The sequence below is a fragment of the Coccidioides immitis genome, assembly GCF_000149335.2.
Source record: "Coccidioides immitis RS genomic scaffold supercont3.1, whole genome shotgun sequence".
NCBI classification, from domain to species: domain Eukaryota; kingdom Fungi; phylum Ascomycota; class Eurotiomycetes; order Onygenales; family Onygenaceae; genus Coccidioides; species Coccidioides immitis.
In genome coordinates this window covers 5,469,635-5,487,997 of record NW_004504310.1, presented here as the reverse complement: position 1 = coordinate 5,487,997, position 18,363 = coordinate 5,469,635, and the positions used below count along the sequence as shown (strand labels likewise).

Genomic DNA, 18,363 nt, shown 5'->3' with positions numbered 1-18,363 from the left:
ACTGGCTCTGCTTCAGGGTGGGTTCGCTGGTCTTCTGGAGAAGCATGGGGTTTTGAGTTCCCCTGCTCTTCAGCTCACTAACTAGCAAGTAAGTTTTGGGGGGAAGTGGAGTGCGGAGAATTTCCATCTTGCGCTTCACGAACCAGAGCGCGCCGGGTTATCTCCATTTTATTTGGGTTTTCGATCCTGCGACTCCCCATGCCTGCGGGGCTTTTCTTTTCTTTTCTTTTCTTTTTTTTTTTCCTTTTTTGCCCCTTGGGTTAGTTATCTGGAGAAGTGGACTGATCCGTTCCTTCATATCCACGCGAGAGAGAAAGCCCACCAGCTCAGTGCCGTCTTTTCCCGAAAGAGGCAACCCGGGAACATCTTCTAACCCCGGGAGTACCGAATGTTCTCTGTTGCGGTGGTTGATGTCAAGACGCCCAAGATCATCTATAGTAACTAACCTAGCTACTGTCTATCATTGCAGATAGTCAAGCAGAAAGGTGTTCTAGAAGATGATATTCTCCCAAATCGTCGGGACCTGCGATCGCAACAGCACAATCTTCACATGGTATTACTCTTTCTTTCTTTTTTTTTTTCCCCGCCGTGAGCCAGCTAACTAACTAACTGATGACCTATCTAACCGCAAATCAGAAAAGGCTGACTGCGAGACAACACACGGCATCCATCCATCGCTCCGTGCGACGAGTTTCGAGGTACGTGCGCGCGCCTCCCGGTCCACATGGGCATTTCGGCCGTCCCTTAGCCTGTACGTAGGGCTTGCCGCGCTACAGAGCCAGTGGCTGCTCGCTAACTAGTAACCATATCGGGTGTTACCCTCTCACGGCTATGGGAAGTTCCCGGCCTCTCCCAAGATACCCCATTTAACACCAGGCTGAAAGAGCGTGTTCCATGTTCACAAGGTGTTGTATCTTCCGCGAAAGATCATAATACCATGCTATGTGCAATGCACGTTCAGAGGATTAGAAACCCTTTCCGAACAAGTTGAGTCGGATATCCCTAGATTTGATAATTAAAAATACCTATAATGTCTCTCTCTCTCCTTTCTTTTTTTTTTTTTTTGAAGCGATTCCAGATAAGAACAATAGGGATATCGCCTTGACATTACCCATAAATGGAGAGATAGCACTCTCCCAGGTCCCAGCTCCTATCATACATTTCGTTGTGCTCCATTTTCTCCCCATTTTGCTACAAAACTCTCCGATTTCACTTGCTGGCCTCTCAAGCCTGCATCTAGTACTTCTTAAGCTTGCGTATTGTTTCCTTCTTGCCACAGCGTCGATATCTTCCTCCCTTTTCCAGAGAACTTGCTCATGGACTACGATATCGACCTAGAAATCACTTGCCTCCCCCGGGGGAGGGGGGAGGGTCTAACAGGAGCTGAAAGGCAAGTTTCGACTTTGACAACGTCCCTTCATGGCCTGCCTTTGACGTTGCGGCTTTATTCTCCCGGTTCAGGCCCACCTTCGTTGGCGTTAAAGTTGAATCGCTCGGTTACAACAAATCAGAGCATGTCAGGAACTGGTAGTTCCTTGTAACGCAGGATTCGTTTGCAGAGAGTGGGGTTGCTTTCATGTATTTCTTTACAAAAGCAGAGATAAGAGGACGGACTCGAGGTTGTTGGAAAACGGGGTGCTCTGTCGGAAAAAAACTAGGTAGAATCATGAGAAAAAGAGACTAAGAGACCCGATTTTCAACTCTCTTTGCCAGCACCAGAATGATAGGATGCGGAACCGGAACTTTGGACGAGCAGGTTCACCAGCTGCTGCTCACTGTCTATAAATTATGAAACAATTTCAGGACATAGCAATCGATATAAAAATGAGCAATCAAGGCATCATGATCCTGTTTCAGGTATAAAGGAAATTGCAAGCGAGTAGGCCCCTGTTAGGCATGATAACTATGAGGCTCTAGTTTAATCTCACTGGATAAAAGAGTGATTTCAGCAGTTTGGTTAGAATTAAGCCAGAGATAAAGAAAACAGCAATAGAGGAGGCCGTTGAGAGAGTAGTGTAGCGCATCTGCCTCAGTTAGTTAACTAGTTAACTGAGTGGATCCATTCCTTCTGGCGTCACTGAATCGCGCAAACCTATTCCGAAGATGTAACTAACTAACGTGAGAGAGCTCTTCCCGGTCAACGAAAGAGCATCGGCCCATCTTCAATTCCTGCCCTTCCGCGCGTCTGCCTCATCACCTCGCCATCCCCACCGGCGACGCTTTTTAAGGGCCACATCGTTGGTTCAGCCAAGTTTACGCGATGGAGGAGTTATCTCCTGCATGGGCGATGTTCTTGCACTGATGCGGGAAGAAAAGCTCCTAAAGCTAGTTATATCTTCGGATATATACCCATAGACGGAGTTAGTTCATAACAAGCAAGCCGGACAGCCCTCCAGGAAACTACGAGAAAGCCGAGGCTGCTGATGGTTCAAAGCCACTTCGCGAATGAATGCCATTGCGGCCCTTGCAAGGTCCTTTTGCCTTGGAAATTCCTGAAGTTGTTTGACCATATATGACGCTAAGGAAGAAAAGTCTCAATGGAGGGCGCGGAAGGAGATTTTGACTTGGTTAACTTGAAAAAAGTTATTTCCTCCGGATTCCTCTTCATGACCTCATGCCAAATTTGAGGATCGCATTTCTTCACGTAATAAGGGAGCGCGGAATACACCGGCTCGGGTCCCGGAGAACCATGACGATATTCTACGATTTCAGCCAAGAGAAAAGGACAAAAAGTCAAAGACGAGAGGCTCCGTTCTAATACGAGCCTCTGTGCAACCATCTCTTGGCTATTTATGGCTCTCAACCTGCATTGTGATATTTGTCTATGATCTGGACGAACTAAGCCTCTTTCCTGTATCCTCCCCCTTTTCTTCTTTTCGTTTTTCTTTCTTTTTTTCTTTATTATAGAATTGGTTTATTAGGACTTTTCGCCGGCTGCTTACCGACTGTAGGACCATCTAATTTCCCCGGAGATGCTGCTGCTACATGCGTACAGGTTTCGAGGGCCGCAGAGGTGTCACGAAGACACAAGTGGCGGGTTCGCGCATGGTCGCTGGTACGTAAAAGACATGGAGAAAGAAAAGAAACTCTCCGAACAAGGCCTCGGAAGATTGAAACGAGAATGTGCATGTCGCACGGCAGCTCTCTAATCTAGCTAAGTTCTGGATCACCGCCGAAATGGCTGCCGCACTGTTTCTTTCTTGAAACACAGAAAAATATCAAGATCGACACAGGGATATAACTACGAGGATAGACGCATATAGATATAGACCTGTAGGTTCCCTTGATAATGAAGAGAGTATGGATTTGTTCATCAGACATAAACTTCGTAATCGTAGCTATTCGTGGGGATCGTCCCTACGCATCATAAATCCCGTTTCCCCGAAACGTTGTAGGAAAAGGCAATGAGATCGAAAGCAAAGTCACCAAGCAGCCCATAGCTTACTTTGATAGGGTCCAATTCTTGCAGGGCCCGAACCAGACGCCTCTTGGCTTCATGCCAAGCAGGTTGATCCCTTTTTAAACCAAATCATCCATTCGCTTTTGCACCCTCCTCAATCCAACAAGCGACCAGTGCTCGTATCAATCCGATAACGACAGCTTTCCCCTTCTCGATGCTGCCTTGGTCCGTCCAACCAGGGACGTGAAGAAACACAACATTCCCACTTCGCCCATCCTTATACGCGTGTGCCAGGCTGGTATAATATATAAATTCACAAAGATATCTCCCAGCGTCCTCTGATAAACGTATATCAGTCTTCGGTGGAAGATAGGATCGCCAGGTCTCTAGGAACTCCGCATCGGGTGACGAGGGGTGTATGTGGACCTGACGTTTCAGGTCTGATGATGCTGTAACCGGGCGAGCGGAACCGGCAGAGGAGACGTCAAGTCGGGGTGGGCCGGGTTGTAAGGTCTCCGGTAAACCTTCCCACTTCCAGAATGCCTCCCCGTCGTCGTAGCCCAGCTGGCCGTCAATGTCTGTTACGCGGTATCCATCACGGTGCGCTTGCGTTTCCACCGAGTAGTAATGCCGCGTTGACGCCATCCCAATGTGGATGATCAGGTCCGGAGCCTGGCCATTGTGTGTGCGCTTGAATGAGTCTATTATGGTGGGGATTGTGACTCGGACGGTGGAATATGAAACTCGGATCGGGCACGGGTGTGTGTGAATTCGGACCGTGCGGGAGCTCGAGGGTGTCGTGGGTATGGTTGCGGGGAGGGTGGATGAGATCAGGAAGGAAGGGTTGAGAGGGTTGGTTTTGAACGGCTGTGCCACGAGGTTAACTCTGCTGCTGTTTCGGAGGGAGCCAGTTGAATAGACAGATCGACAAATGCTCCGTAATCCGTCCCGTGCAAACTCACCCCGAAGCCCGTGATAAGAACATGAACCTCATCCTTCACAACTGCCGGATCCGTAGTCTTCGGCCCGGGTAGCGTTCCCTCTGACGGCACCTCGGGTCCAAAGTCACCCATGACTGGGAAAAAGCAAAATCGTGATGCTAGTTATGGGTCGGCCGCGGCAAGGCTTTCGTTAGTCCCCGCGGGATCGAAAAAGTAGTTGGCGGCGGGCCCGCCCGGTGATGAGGTGGGGTCCGGTTCGTCGGCAGCGACTGCGATCGGTTGCGGATATTTCCTGGGGGCCGAGTACTCTGCTCGACATCGGTGGCACGGAGAAATGACGGCCTCCGCCGTAAATGAAGCAGAACAGGAGGGTGTTGCAGATTGCGCCCTCAACCCCTCCTTCGATCGACGATCGGAGCGGAAAATTATAGGCCCGAAATTCTTCGGAATATGGTTGATCCGCGTTATGCCGAAATGACACAATGGATGATAATAATAGGAACATCTAGGAAAAAAGGGGAGAGAAAAAAAAAAGAAAAAAGGTCTCCTGTCCTGGATAAACACAAGTCTGAAAAATAGTTTCAGTTTTCCGTCGTAGTTTGTTGCTTCTCCACGCCCAACTTTCAAGCTCTGTCGCCATGCACGCCGCCACGTCACCGTTCGAGATTTTTGCCGCTCGATTGCAAGATTAAACGCGAGAAAGGTGCGTCGCGCTTCGGGGCGGCGCGTGTAGACGCGTCTGGCCACGCGACGGCGGACGTCCGCTGGCTGTCGCCGGCCAATGAGCCGGTTTGCCCCCCAAGAGGATCAGCCAACACATAGCCAATACGGTTTTGAGGGGCCGTACGATTTGTTCAACATTTTGGAAACAGGGACGGCCAATGGATGGTCGTGGGGAGGGGATTTTGGCTTAGGTTTAGGAGATGGCGCCGACCTTGAGTTGGGCAGTGGATCTTGCAAGCTTGTGAGACTTGGTTCAAAGTGATGCGCACGAGGACTCTAAACCAGGCCAATCAAGCTTGTTGCCTCACCGCATTTCTTTTTGAGTTTCCGTTGAAGGAATTCCTCCTGCCGACGTGGTGCACGAATGAGTATATCCCGATGCGAGCTCATCCTTGCTCGTCGAAGGGGGGAGGTGGATAGCACAGCCTGGGGTCCCCAAGCATCTCGTTCCGCTGTCAGAGGGATCAGCAGGCATATTGCATCCCAAGGGTGCTCCTGCGGCAGCGTACTCCGTAGAGGCAGATAAAAGCGTTGGGACTCGAATGGCTCTAGAGGTGCTCCGTACGCGGGCTTCTGCTCGAAGCGGCAAACATGCTTTTTTTTTCGTTACGGGAATTTTGGGGAGGACGGCGAACCCAAACGAGAGGTTTTGACGTAGTTGGTTGGTTAGGTAGAGGGGGGAGGGAGAGGTTGAATTGTCCAATTGATGTCTTGAAGCCGGAGGGAGGAACTCTCTCTTTGGCCGCCTGCGTAAAAATCCTTGCGCTGCTCTCGCCATCTCTCCAATGTATTCATGCCCTATCGCTCGATGAACGTGCGCTTTGTGCCTGTGAACCCTGTGGCACCAAGTGGTACCTCGCTCTCCACCGCGCATCTGCTGCTGGCGCTAGTCACTCGCGATCCAATGACAAGACGCCCGCGTTGACTTTGACACCTTCGAGTCCCGGCTTCGACCTCTCTCCCACATCCTCCACGGCAGACACATCATCGTCCCTTTTCTCGTTTCAAAGGCCTGCCAGACCCTCCTGTCTCTTTACGCGCTCTCTTATTCTCTTTTTTCCTTCGCATTTGACCGAGAAAGCGCTTGACGGACAGGCGCCCCCTCCCTTCGCCCAGCCGCCGAGAATAGGTGTGCCGACCCTAGGCTTCGCAATCAACGGTTCGTTCCCAAGGACAGGGCGGTTCCTCCCGACCCCCCGCTGCGAGCCCTTGTGAACCAAATTTCCTGGCTCTGGATTGATGCTCCGCATCGTTCCCCGGATCGCATATCTTTATTCTAGGTCCAAAAAAAGGTATGTAGTGTCAACCCGCTGAACGGTCACGATCCGCTTTGCGCTAGCTCCTCGCATCGCACCATCACTATCACACTTCTCGCCTCCCCTCTCCCTCCTCTTCTCTTCCCAGCCTCCCTGTTTTCCCCATCCCCTGTCACGGCTCTGGGCGCCTCCAGTTCAGCAAGTTACGCTGTTCTGCGTCGCATACTCAACCGAGTCGCCAATGCCTCTGTTCAAACCTGGAGAATGCGTTCTTACCTATCAATTATTCCTAGGGCATCAATTCAAGTCTCTTGACAATCTTTGGCTCTCCTCGACAGGTGGCGCGCTTTGCTCCCGAGTCTTCGCCTTATCCTTTTCCTTTTTCTTTTTAATTTTTTTCTTTTTTTCCCTATCGTTTCGATAATTTTTCATATCTCAGTCACTTTATTTTCTACCTCGACCGGTCGTCGCACTCGTCAGGCGCCTTTTCTTTAGTTTCATGTTATTCTTCGCCCTGTCGGCTTGGATGTCACTTTCAGGTTTGGCTTGCCCCATTCAAGATATGACGATTGGCTGAATTAAGCTAACAGTGGGCGTTGGAGATTCGTCGATATTGATTGACTGGTAGCTATTCACTGCCTCGTCGGCGACAACACTCTCGCACTTTTATTTGATTGTTGCATCCTGCCCCCATCAACGTTGATTAACGCCCCTAGTTTCTTCATCACTTTAACGACCCTCGATGAACTTTGACGACTCCATCCTGCTCTATGATCCTCTGTACGACCTGACGACATTCTCATTCATAAAAGTTCCCCCGATTATCATCGCTGACGATCGATACAAAGAACCAAGTGGCGCTTTTGTCTCCCTTCAAGTGACGTACTTCGACTTGGTTGCTGCTATCTGGTGATCTGGGTAAAAATAGCCGTTGGAATTTTGACGTTGACTTGGCATATACCGGATATGCAGCACTGTCACTGAGAGATATTACCTTGAATACCTTACTTCTACTCAGAGTCCCTCTTAGTCTAAAAAAAAATCTTTAAGGAATATTAGGGAGTGCCTTGCGCGCCGCTTATCTCCCAGCCATGGATCACAAACAGCCCGCTTTGTCGCGCACCTTGCCGAAGGATTTTACGTTCCACGCTTTCGATGAGCCTCGCACGCCAACAAGACCAGTCAAGGAGCTCGAGATCCCGCCGCCTCCACATCATTCCTCTTATCGCCTTAGGAGGCCTCCACTTGATATTCTCTCGAATCTCGGTTATAATGCGATGCCGTTTTGCTCCCCGGATGTTCCCTTACCCTCTATTGAATTCTCCAAGGAAGTAGATACGTCTTCCAGCTCGTTAGATACTAATCTAACTAGACACACATCTCCCGGGCGCCTTGAAGTACCGCCGCCACAGAGACGCGATCCTAAGACCCCTGAAGCGCAAGTACGAGAAGATATCGTGGGAGAATGCCGTAGCTGGAGAGAGGAGAGCGTCACCTCTGGATCTGACCCTATTCCACGGCCATCTTCAGCTTGCTCAAATACTTCAGATTCATCAGTGTCCTCAAGTGGATCTTTTGGCTCTCATCCTTCTTTCGGCGGCAGTTGTACGAGTTTTGAGAGTGAGATTCACGACCCTTTTCTTGCGCACTCATTTCCTGATCGAAAGCAACCCCTCGAGTCTCCTTCTAAACCTGCAATCGCGCGAAATGTTTCACCTCAATTTCCAGGTGGCCATCGATGGACATCGGAGATGGATAATCATCTGTGGAATGCTTATCAACTGTACCTCCAGGACCCAACCATCACCCCATTCAAAACCGTTCCAGGCAGCGTTCCGCCACTTGGTGTGTCCCATCGTGTTGCTAGAGAAGCTCGCAGGACATGGCCAAGAGTAAAGCACGGTCTCGCCAAAAAGCATGGGCAAGATACATCTCAGGAACTCGAATCAAAAGCCGACCCAACGTCCGAAGCAAGGAGTGGTAGCTGCACCCCTAAACCTGGAGTGGTCAACTCTAAACCGTTTTGGCCACGGTCTGATGCCTCGACAAGGAAGAGGCTAAAGCAACTTTGCAGAAGAAGGTTTTCCATTGCGCCACATTATCAAAGGCTTCTACAATCTCGAAGCCCTTCACCTTTCCCTGAGCTTTTCATCCGCTCTTCTTCTAGCTCGCTCTCCATGGGATCATACGGTGCCTCTAATCCTTTTGCTCGTGATCTTGGTGTTTCACTTGTCGCAACGTCTCTGCCTGCTAGTATTCCTGCAGTCACTATTGAAAATAAACATGTAAATTCCGAGCAGACAAACTGGTTTAACAATGTTGCGGAACAACCTCTAGCGATGGAACCCCAAACCAAATCCGAGTTGCAGCCTCCAAGGAATCTAGTCGATGAAGGCCCAGCTACCGTCCCTCGCCTTGGTTCACCGTTCATGTATCATACATGGGGCCCTGATACTTCTCGTCGCCACCTTCGTCCAGTTCCACCCGCGAATGTGCCTGAAACCATCCATGGACCCATTGGCTCGCGGCTCCGCTCCTCTATCCCTCCTGAAATGATCATGAGCGCTCACAAAAGACGCGCAATGAACCAATTAGACGATGAAATCAGCCCAGATAGAAACGCACCTCCCGACCTCCTACCAGAGCCCTCAAAGGACGAGAAGAAGAACCCGAATTATCGACGAGTCCGACTGCGAAATCGCGGGGCAACTACGAGTGGACTAAGCTCTCGAGAACGGTTGAATCAGCTTTTCACTCCACCGTCGCATTTTGGCTCCAACGAGAGCAAGGCTAGCGCTCTTCCGGCAACCTCATCCCAGGCTGAACCGCGAAAGGAAGAAATTAAGAGGCTCGGGTCGCCGTTTAACTCTGACCGTTGTGCAGGCAGATCTTTACAGTCACGCCATGCACCTTCACGCTCAGAACCTTTTATCCTTGCCAGGCCCACCCGGGACAGAGCTTCTAGTCTGCAAAGCCCTCCGCCGTTCTATTTCCAGCATAAGGATGATGTGGTTTCTCCCCCCCAGCTTGAGTCTTCTTTTACAGAAGCCTCAACTATGTCCGGACCTCATCTTCATGCTCCGGATGCTCGCGGTCCCTATTCTTAGCACGAAGCGTCGACCACTGCCGCCGACTTTTAATTGCAAATGCGAGTATCGGCTGCGTTTATGTCAGCTGCTTGCCTGTGATAATATATTGGTCCGATCGTCTTCTTTTAATTGTATTTTCTTTTTTTTTATGATGTCACTTTTGCTGTGGACGACAACTTTTTAACCATCATGCCATGTCCGGGACGGTAAAAAGTGAGATATCTGTATCTCAGTTTATTGATGCCGAGTCCAGGTCGAAAGTGACATTCCCGAAGCATCCATCAGCGGCACTTAAAAGTTAATTGGTACCTTCAGGTTCCGCTTTAGCCCGTTATCAGCTCTTTACACCGTCGAGGTGGACTCGGCCCGCGCCGCCTCTCTTTGTTTGCCGTCGCCCGATTATGAGCCTTACGAGACATAACCGACGGCGGATGCTTCGTATGCCGTTTAACTTTTGTTTCACCTTCAGCTCGGCTTGTTGTTGTCGCCTAGTCCTTCTTTCTCTACCTTTTTATTTATCACTACGTTACGAACTATACGCAACGAGAGCATGAAGCCCACTTTCCGAAGCGAATTCAACGAATGACGATGCAATGCATTGTTCTGGCGTGATCGGTTGATTCGAATCTCAAAATATACTCCTTCTTTTTGGCCCCTTGGGGGAACTGCCCTGGGTCTGATTTCCGCCGCCGTATTTTCCTATGATTTCGCTGCCGAACTCTTTGGTTGAGCAAGTTTTGGAGACGCTCGGGATAATTATTAACCTATGTGTCTAATGGCCTATGTCGCCCCGGCTCAAGGCTTGGAACCTGGAGTGTTCATATATCGAACAATTCGCTCTTTTTTTCCCCCTTCCCTTTCAACTCGATCCTTTTGGCACTCTTTTGACAGACTCTCCTTGATCCATTCATTTTTCTTCATTTCCCTCACTCTTTCCTTCACGTATTTCCCGTATTTTCCTCAGATAAGCAGTCCCAAACGTATCCTAGAGTACATTCCGGTACTCGATTAACTGGATGTCAACCGCCCTACCCTTGGTATTTCCTGCTTTCTCTACCATGCGCTGTTTTTGGTGGGGCTGGCTATCTTTATCTTTTTGATGACTGACATGATTGATGAAGTGATCTTTTATCTTTTTCATTCTATCTTTCTGTTTTCCCTTTTTTTTTTTTTTTGCAAGAGAAAAACAAAAGCCATAGAATGCGCGCTTCATTCTTACTTCAGAACCATTTACCTTTGGGTGATTTTTGCTTTCCTTCTGTTCGCAAGTCAAACACTATGATACTTTTCCTATAGTCTTTTTCTTTTCTTTCTTTTCTTTTCTTTTCTTTTCTTTTCTTTTCTTTTCTTTTCTTTTCTTTCTTTATCTTCTTTATTATAGCTTGGATGACTGATGATGTTGCGATGAAGAGCTTGTGATTATATAAGAGATGAATTGACAGCTAACTATACGTTTCTTTCTGACCATGGATTTCTTGAAAAACCTGACAAATTGGCCCTTTTTGCATATCGCTGGCGCATCCAGTTCATCTTAGATTTGCCACGAAGGTCGGTCGAGACACTATATAGCGTTTATCCCGGCGTTAAAATCACCAATCCTCGTACGACTCCGGAACAGCCGCAAGTACACTATTTTTGGAGCAGACGTGTGTGGGATTCATTGGTAAAATGGTGTCCTTGTTTGGGACGAAAGTTGGTGGATTCTACACCACTTCATAGGTTTCTCCCGTTCAATACCGGCCATGGCAGACTATCGTCAGTTTGTATCGACTCTCTCGTAAGAAGACTCTCCTGCGAACTAGGACGGTGCGCTCCGCATGCCGTGGCCCGTAACAAGTCCCTCCTGGCCACCAGGTTAGCATGTTGAATGGAGCAGTAGAGCATTCAATAGTAACTCTGCGCATTAGAGAACTGAATTAACTCCTCTGTACTCCGTACTTTCCGCAGTCAAATCCGGAGTAATTTGGTGCAGCGAATTTTTGATGGGGAGGGAGACGCCAAAGATTTTGCTGTTTCCACGGCAACGGCAGAACGATCAACACACGTCCTGAACAACAAAGTTTCATCACGACTTCTGGATCATTTCTCGTCGACCATGATACCCCTTTGAAGCAGTGGAGTTCCCGTTTGTCCTTGTTTTTTATTTACTTTCTCTGGAACTACCGAGGTTTATATTTTGTTTGTCCTATCTCTTCCACGACATACAATGTCGGGCTCCGGGGACCTGATCAACTTCGATGTGATCGAGTCGCAAAAGGAGAATATCCAGGCCTTGCCCACCGGGAGATCAGCAAAGGCTTTGGTAGCTGCAATCTCTCCTCTCAACAGCGGCAACTATTCACGCTGCAGTCCCGACGATACACAGTCCGTCAACGATTCGATTCGAGCAGAGTACGAGAGAGAACTCGAGGCCGTGGGCGAATCGGACGATCCTCTCGATATATACGATCGATACGTCAAATGGACTCTAGACGCTTACCCGTCGGCACAAGCAACCACGAAATCCGGTCTCCTTCCGTTACTCGAGCGAGCCACAAAGACATTTCTTTCGTCCAGCCACTACAAGAACGACCCGCGGTATCTACGCCTCTGGTTACACTATATCCGCTTGTTCTCGGACGCTCCCCGGGAAACGTTTGCATTCTTATCGCGTCACGGGATCGGTGAGGGCCTGGCTTTGTTTTACGAGGAGTTTGCGGCTTGGCTTGAGGGCGCGGGACGTTATGCTCAAGCGGAAGAGGTATACAAGATGGGATTGGAACGGGAAGCCCGGCCGATGGAGAGATTAATGCGCAAGTTTGGTCAGTTTCAGGATAGAATGGAGCAAAGACCAGGGAATCCGGATGGGCCCTCTTCACCAGCTTTACCTACCGTACGCCCGGCCTTAGCGGCCAAGGTTGATCCCTTTGCGTCCGCGAGACCGCCGCCTGAGAATCCGCAAGAAGAGAGCAGAACCAGGGGTATTGGGGGCGGAACGAAAACTCGCAGTGGAAAGCCGAAGATGGCGATATTTAGCGATGCGGATTCTGGTGCAATGGGACCAAGTCCTGCGGCAGCACCGACGAAGGGATGGGATAGTATTGGATCCATTCGAGAAAGGAAGAAGGAAAACTTGATTGAGCCACGGCCCTGGGTAGGCGAAACCCTAAAGGCTGGAAAGAAAACAAATCCAAAGCAGAAGATGGCGATATTTCGCGATCCGGTAAGTTGCGTGCAAATTCCCTTCCGCATCTATATAACATCCTCATATTTACGATCATAGGACTAATTGCTGGCATGGAACCATTGGTGTTTTTCGTTGTCGTGTGTATTTCAGAATTCAATATCAAATAATGCAAAAGCTGTTCCACCTGAAAATCTTCCACAAAACCAGAGAGAAAGAGTCGATGCCCGAACAGGAAAAGTCGAACGGGTTTTCGTTAATCTTGCTGCCGTGTATCCTGATCCTGAGAATCCCGCTCTCGAGATGAGTCTTGATGAGTTGAGAGCCTTACATCGGGGTTGGATGGACAAAGACTGGTCAAAACAAAAGAAGGGCGCGTTGAAGGAGGTATCTGGAAATAAAAGCAAGCATCCGGTTGTCAGCGCAGGCAAGGCCAACCAGCCGGACAAGTCTCTATCAGCACAACTACAAAACAAATTGGTGATACACAATGACCGCCAACCGGCTAAGGAAAATGGTGAAGCCGTTGAAGTGTTTCGAGATGCAAAGGAAGGAAAGCCAAAAAAGATAAAAGTGAGAGAAATCAAAGGGGAGACTCAGACAGGTGCGACCTTCTTCGCGTGCTTTTCCGACAGTATTATACTAACATAGATGACAGTCAAAACTAAGCTTGACTCTCCAACGGGCCCTAAGTTGAAGCGAAAGAATGCGTCAGAGCCAACAATGACTTTCCATACTCGTGCAGCAACCGATGAGATATACAGCATATTCAATCAGCCGCTAAAAGCCGAATTGCAAGCAGCCGAACACCCTGATAGCATATGTGGCAGCGATTATGAAGATGATGATTATACCAGCGCTGGAGAGAGCACAGCAACCGGGCGAATATCTGCCATCAATAGTGAATTTGGGGATGATGAGACCAGTGCCTTTGAAAGAACACAAGATATCAATGGAGAGAGTGAATTTGATGATCAAACAAAGACTGGCGTCAGTGAATGGACAGAGTTTAGTCCTGCTGAACACATTTCGCAATTTCACAGTGAACACAGAGAGGGCATACAAGGGTCTGGAAGTGAGACGAACATTTCATCTTCATCTCAAGGTCACTTTCAGGATCCTGCTCATTTCCTGCCTGCTGACGAAAACGAGAATGCTATGTATTCTTCCAGTTCAGACAGGCTCAAAGAGCACAGATTTGTCCCCATCCAGCCAGAGGATTATAATCCACCAACTGGCCCTTATCGGGATCCCTACACTGTTGCTCAGAATCGATTGCCGTTCATGACTCCGATTTTGGAACAGACGGAGTCTTCCCTGGCTTCAACCATTTTCAGAGAGAAGCTGAGCACCAAGACACCATCAAAGATGGGTAAACCCTTTTGCCCTTCAGCCACCCCGGCGATTCCAGAGGTCGACGGCTCGGAGCTTCTAGGCAGCCCATTCCAGGACTATACCCAGGCGAATGACGCCGTGCTTAAGTACACTCGAGAGATTATTTCTCCCAGTAAGATTGGGATCCCGTTCCAGCCACCCGCTCCAAAGTTCCCTGTGTTTAAAGGAAACGGCCATGTGATTATCACAGAGCACCAATGCAACCCGATGGAGCGCGCAATCCAGGAAAAGATTTTACGTAGCGTGCGACCTGCGCTGCATACGTATGAAGGATATTACGATCACAAGATTGAGGTTGGAGGAAATGCACCGGAAATTAAAAGGTACTTCAAGAGTTTGGTCAAAGGCTCAAAAGGAAATGGAGGAGATAAATCGCCTGCTGTGCCGCCTGTCCTCTGTTTTTCAGGTGCGGTTCGTAGCTATGCTATCAAACGAGAATTGGGCGAAGGCGGCTTTGCGCCCGTCTATCTGGCCGAAAGTGTTGATTCTCCAGACACTTTCAGTGATTCTGACGACGAAAATGATGGGTATGAGCTGAGCCCATGCACTCCCTCACCGAAAGGAAAAGAGCTTAAAACTATACGAAACTCCGACCGCGGGTCACTTGAGGCCGTTAAGGTAGAAACGGAACCCCCGTCGGCCTGGGAATTTTACATGCTGCGTACCGCCCATACGCGGCTTAGCAGCACAAGTTTGCACCGGCGTGCAGCCGATAGTATTGTTCTAGTGCATGAACTCCACCATTTCAAGGACGAAACGATTCTCGTGGAGGATTATCGTGGCCAAGGCACATTGATTGACTTGATCAACGTCATGAGGGCTGAATGCAAGGCTGGAGCAGGTTCAACAGACTCAGGCCTTGATGAGGCGGTTTCCATGTTTTTCGCTATTGAATTGTTTCGAACAGTCGAAAGTCTTCACGCATGCGGAATTATCCATGGCGATCTAAAGGCAGACAATTGTCTCGTTCGACTTGATGAAGCTGGTGGCGCTCCTATTTCGCTTTTGGACACCGATCTGAACGGTATCGATTATTCACCATCGGGAGCGCATGGCTGGCTGAACAAAGGTCTTACCTTGATCGACTTTGGTCGGGCGATCGACATGCACGCTTTTATCCCGGACGTTCAGTTCATTGCGGATTGGAAGGTTGCTGCGCATGAATGCCCCGAAATGAAGGAATGCCGACCGTGGACATACCAGGTCGATCTCCACGGACTCGCTGGTATTGTTTATATCATGTTATTTGGGAAGTATATGGAGATTATCACCGTATCGAACACGGAAAACGAAAGCGGCGCGAATAGCGGTTTTGGCTCTCGTCGAAATTATCGAATCAAAGAATCGTTGAAGAGGTACTGGGAACGGGAAATCTGGTCGGAAGTCTTCGATCTGTGTCTTAACCCCACGAGTGAGAAATGGGTAGAGGCCGAACGGCAACATTCTGGCGCGAATGTCGACCCAAGGTCAGCCAGAAGTGCTGACGGGAACAGGCTCACAATGCCCATGATTAACTCGATGAGGGTTGTTCGTGAGAAGATGGAGAATTGGCTTGCAGCGAATGCGGCTCGCAAGGGGCTGCAAAGTCAGCTGAACAAGATGGAGACTTTGATATCGAAGAAGCGGGCCAAACGAAGTGCGGATAAAGATTAGGATACTGTTGACTGTTAGCTTTCGACCTTAGAATCATTATGCTTGCTCTTGGCCAGCGATGACTTATGTGGCTATGATTGACGGTGGATTTCTTTTCTATGGCATCTCTTTTTTCGAGCGACAGATTGTTCATATGTTACATACCACACTTTTAATAAGGATTTCTCCAAAGATAGCCGGGCGTTTAACAGGAAGAGAAGACACATATACATCGATAGCTACACTGAGAACGCCGGGAGCAGCAAACCCGCAGCGCTCCACCCCTTAACTTGGTTAACGTAATTCCCAAGCGAGCCGATCACCTCAATTTACATACAAATTTCAACTTTTTAATGCTCTATATCTCAACAACGCTGTTAGATATAGGCTTATACTTATAGTATACCCTATAACGATGTGACGGTTAGCCAGCGGCCGAAAATGGTGGTTTTCGCTGCTGTTTTTGGCCTCCTGCTAACCGCCGCCCCTCGATAATCACGTGAATCAATCCACACGGTCACGGCCCTTCCCTCCACACACGGCCACAACTTTTTGCGTCGCAGTACCTACTTTCATGGCTCACTTTCACCCTCACTCACCCGCTCACTCATCTTTGCCGGGGGGGGAGCCAGAATTGACTGAGCGAGGAGTCAAAAACGGCTCCCCCCCCTGACCACCATGTTCTCTCCAGCACCGCACGTCCCGCCCTCATCCATGAAAGCACTCACCCTCTCAGCCCCTCAGTCCAGGTTCTTTCTTCGTCGCTCCCTAGGCCGTCTTGACCATGGCGCTTCGCTCCCAACCCATCGGACCTGGTGATAAAGAGAGTCAGAGCAGGAGCAATGCCAGCCCCGCGCTGGATGCCATTTTTTGGGACAGCGGATATGAAAGTGGCTCCAATAGCTACCCCAGTGAGGATGAGGATGACAGTGACAATTCCAACAATGATGCCTTTGATGATGACCAATTGTCAACATACTCTAGCGTAGAAATAAAGAAACAGTTTCTGATTGCCTGCAGGTCATTGCCCTTGTGGCCAAAGAGAAAGGCCTTAAGCTTACCTGGAAACTGAAGAAGAACATGTATATTGTCACAATTGGCACATCCTAGATCTAAACTGTAATGTGGAAGGGGAATAATCAGTTTTACAATAAAAATATAACTTCAGTAGGTATCGTGAACGTGAAAATAGGCTGATAAAAGCACGGCATAAAGGAAAACTCAGCTGGGGCCACTGGGCTAGAGGCACAGCACCTCATGCTGCCACTCCATCAAGCCAACCACCTAACTTTAGAGAGACAATGTGACCTAGTGCCGAAGAGCCATCACTCTTAGCCCACAGTTGTTCCATATCTCTAATGATCTTGTCAATATAAACCCCAGCAGCACTGAGATGAAGGATGATACTGATTGCTCGATGGATTGCAAGTAGCTTCGCCGATGGTGGATCGATGGTCCGATTTGGCGAGAGGAGTAGGGTTCGGGTAACTGGCAGCCCTTCTGGACGGAGAAACATATTCGTTTCCCTAGAATCTATCCTGTAGGTGTAAGGTGGATGGGTGGAAGGATCCAGCGCCTCAAAATAGAATTTGAAGTCACCGAAAAGCTTGTGAATGTCCGGTGATAAGGTTATAGCGTTGGCTGGGCGGTCAATATTCGAGCCCTCAATCAAATGAATCATCCCCGGAGCGAACATATCGAGGATTGCAAGGGCGGATTTTTTGGCTTCGCTCTAGAGTCCAAAACGCGTTAGAAAGGGTATGAAATGAAATCAGATCCGTAGACACGTACCAACTCTGGTTGGTTTCCCCTGGTTGTTGACATGATTGAATGTGGGATGATATGTGCTACCTCGAGGTACGAAAATTGGCCAGGGACATAGACAAGCCGCTGTCCATCATCGTCTTGTGCATTAGATCTGTCTCTGTTGACTCTCTCCGCCGCCTCTTCTCTATCGAAGACCCGGCTTACCACACACCGGTGATGGTCACGGATTAGACAATCACGTCGGAGAATCGATAGTCTAGCAGGAGTTCCGACTACGTCCTCAAACTTGGCGGATAAAGCTGCTGGTGTAGGTTGCGGTGTTTTATTTCCCGCAGCTCTCACTATACATGATTTATATGTAAGCAAGAGCTCATCAAAAATAAGGTAAAACGGAAATGAGAATGGAAAAAAGACTGTACATACACGGCAGAAAGAAATTTCCAAACAGAAATTCCGCAAACGAGCCCAAGACTCCCTCGACCTCCCTCTTCTTTGATGGGGGAGAAGATGGTCCGAAGTCAGGAAATCGAGACACTCCACTGGCAAAGGTCGGTGATTCATTTTCATGGAACTGGGAGCCAAGATAAATGAAGAACTGTTGCAAGAACTTGTCCTTTGCTTCCGAGTACTCGTAGGTTAAACGAACAAGCGTTACTTTCTTATATGGGTGAGCGCTCTGTCGAGGTTCGCAGTGGCTAATAAACTGGGAGAAGATATTTCCGGCCTGTGCCCGTTCCTCTGGAGTCAGAACCTCCTGCCTCTTTGTTATCATTGCCATTGGCTGTTACGTTGGTTTTGTTCTAGCCACTTTACATGTGAGGGGATCGTGCCCTTTCGCTGTGTTGCTCCATTCCTAATAAAATCTTTATTGAGGCTCAATCTGTGGCGGGTTGTCGTCCGTGTGGGCTTCAAGGTTTTATGATAGAAGTGCCTGAAAGGAATGGACGTTTGCAGTTGTTTCTATCAACAAATACACGAATCACCGATCCTACCCATC

The 18,363-nt window shown here is 48.9% G+C and overlaps 5 protein-coding genes across 5 annotated transcripts; 3 read left to right on the top strand and 2 right to left on the bottom strand.

Moving 5' to 3' along the window:
• Positions 1-198: 198 nt before the first annotated feature.
• On the top strand, positions 199-991 carry CIMG_01144 (uncharacterized protein; the record flags this gene model as incomplete). The annotated part of the gene is made up of 4 exons (XM_001247372.2): positions 199-259; positions 474-553; positions 637-751; positions 801-991. The coding sequence occupies 4 exons, from the start codon at positions 199-201 to the stop codon at positions 989-991; spliced, it is 447 nt and encodes a 148-aa protein (XP_001247373.2).
• A 2,106-nt stretch (positions 992-3,097) lies between these two features.
• Positions 3,098-4,851, bottom strand: CIMG_01145 (pyroglutamyl peptidase type I). Its single transcript, XM_001247373.2, has 2 exons — positions 4,363-4,851; positions 3,098-4,267 (listed from the first exon to the last, which is right to left on the bottom strand). The coding sequence occupies exons 1-2, from the start codon at positions 4,471-4,473 to the stop codon at positions 3,530-3,532; spliced, it is 849 nt and encodes a 282-aa protein (XP_001247374.1). The 5' UTR covers positions 4,474-4,851; the 3' UTR covers positions 3,098-3,529.
• A 2,406-nt stretch (positions 4,852-7,257) lies between these two features.
• Positions 7,258-9,427, top strand: CIMG_01146 (uncharacterized protein; the record flags this gene model as incomplete). Its single annotated transcript, XM_001247374.2, has 1 exon — positions 7,258-9,427. Exon 1 carries the CDS (start codon positions 7,412-7,414, stop codon positions 9,425-9,427), a length of 2,016 nt encoding a protein of 671 aa, XP_001247375.1. The 5' UTR covers positions 7,258-7,411.
• Positions 9,428-11,362: 1,935 nt separating this feature from the next.
• CIMG_01147 (BUB protein kinase) lies at positions 11,363-15,800 on the top strand. The gene is made up of 3 exons (XM_001247375.2): positions 11,363-12,611; positions 12,726-13,176; positions 13,231-15,800. The coding sequence occupies exons 1-3, from the start codon at positions 11,616-11,618 to the stop codon at positions 15,618-15,620; spliced, it is 3,837 nt and encodes a 1,278-aa protein (XP_001247376.2). The 5' UTR covers positions 11,363-11,615; the 3' UTR covers positions 15,621-15,800.
• Positions 15,801-16,672: 872 nt separating this feature from the next.
• Positions 16,673-18,144, bottom strand: CIMG_01148 (uncharacterized protein; the record flags this gene model as incomplete). The annotated part of the gene is made up of 3 exons (XM_001247376.2): positions 16,673-17,331; positions 17,391-17,707; positions 17,790-18,144. 3 exons carry the CDS (start codon positions 18,142-18,144, stop codon positions 16,855-16,857), a joined length of 1,149 nt encoding a protein of 382 aa, XP_001247377.1. The 3' UTR covers positions 16,673-16,854.
• Between the last annotated feature and the right edge of the window lie 219 nt (positions 18,145-18,363).

Bases quoted from the DNA above. Each gene is read 5' to 3' on its own strand.
- CIMG_01145 (XM_001247373.2), bottom strand. From the start codon at position 4,473: ATGGGTGACTTTGGACCCGAGGTGCCGTCAGAGGGAACGCTACCCGGG. The intron at 4,268-4,362 runs GTGAGTTTGCAC...CTCGTGGCACAG, and splicing joins TTCTTATCACGGGCTTCGGG to CCGTTCAAAACCAACCCTCT.
- CIMG_01147 (XM_001247375.2), top strand. From the start codon at position 11,616: ATGTCGGGCTCCGGGGACCTGATCAACTTCGATGTGATCGAGTCGCAA. The intron at 12,612-12,725 runs GTAAGTTGCGTG...TGTGTATTTCAG, and splicing joins TGGCGATATTTCGCGATCCG to AATTCAATATCAAATAATGC. The intron at 13,177-13,230 runs GTGCGACCTTCT...CATAGATGACAG, and splicing joins CAAAGGGGAGACTCAGACAG to TCAAAACTAAGCTTGACTCT.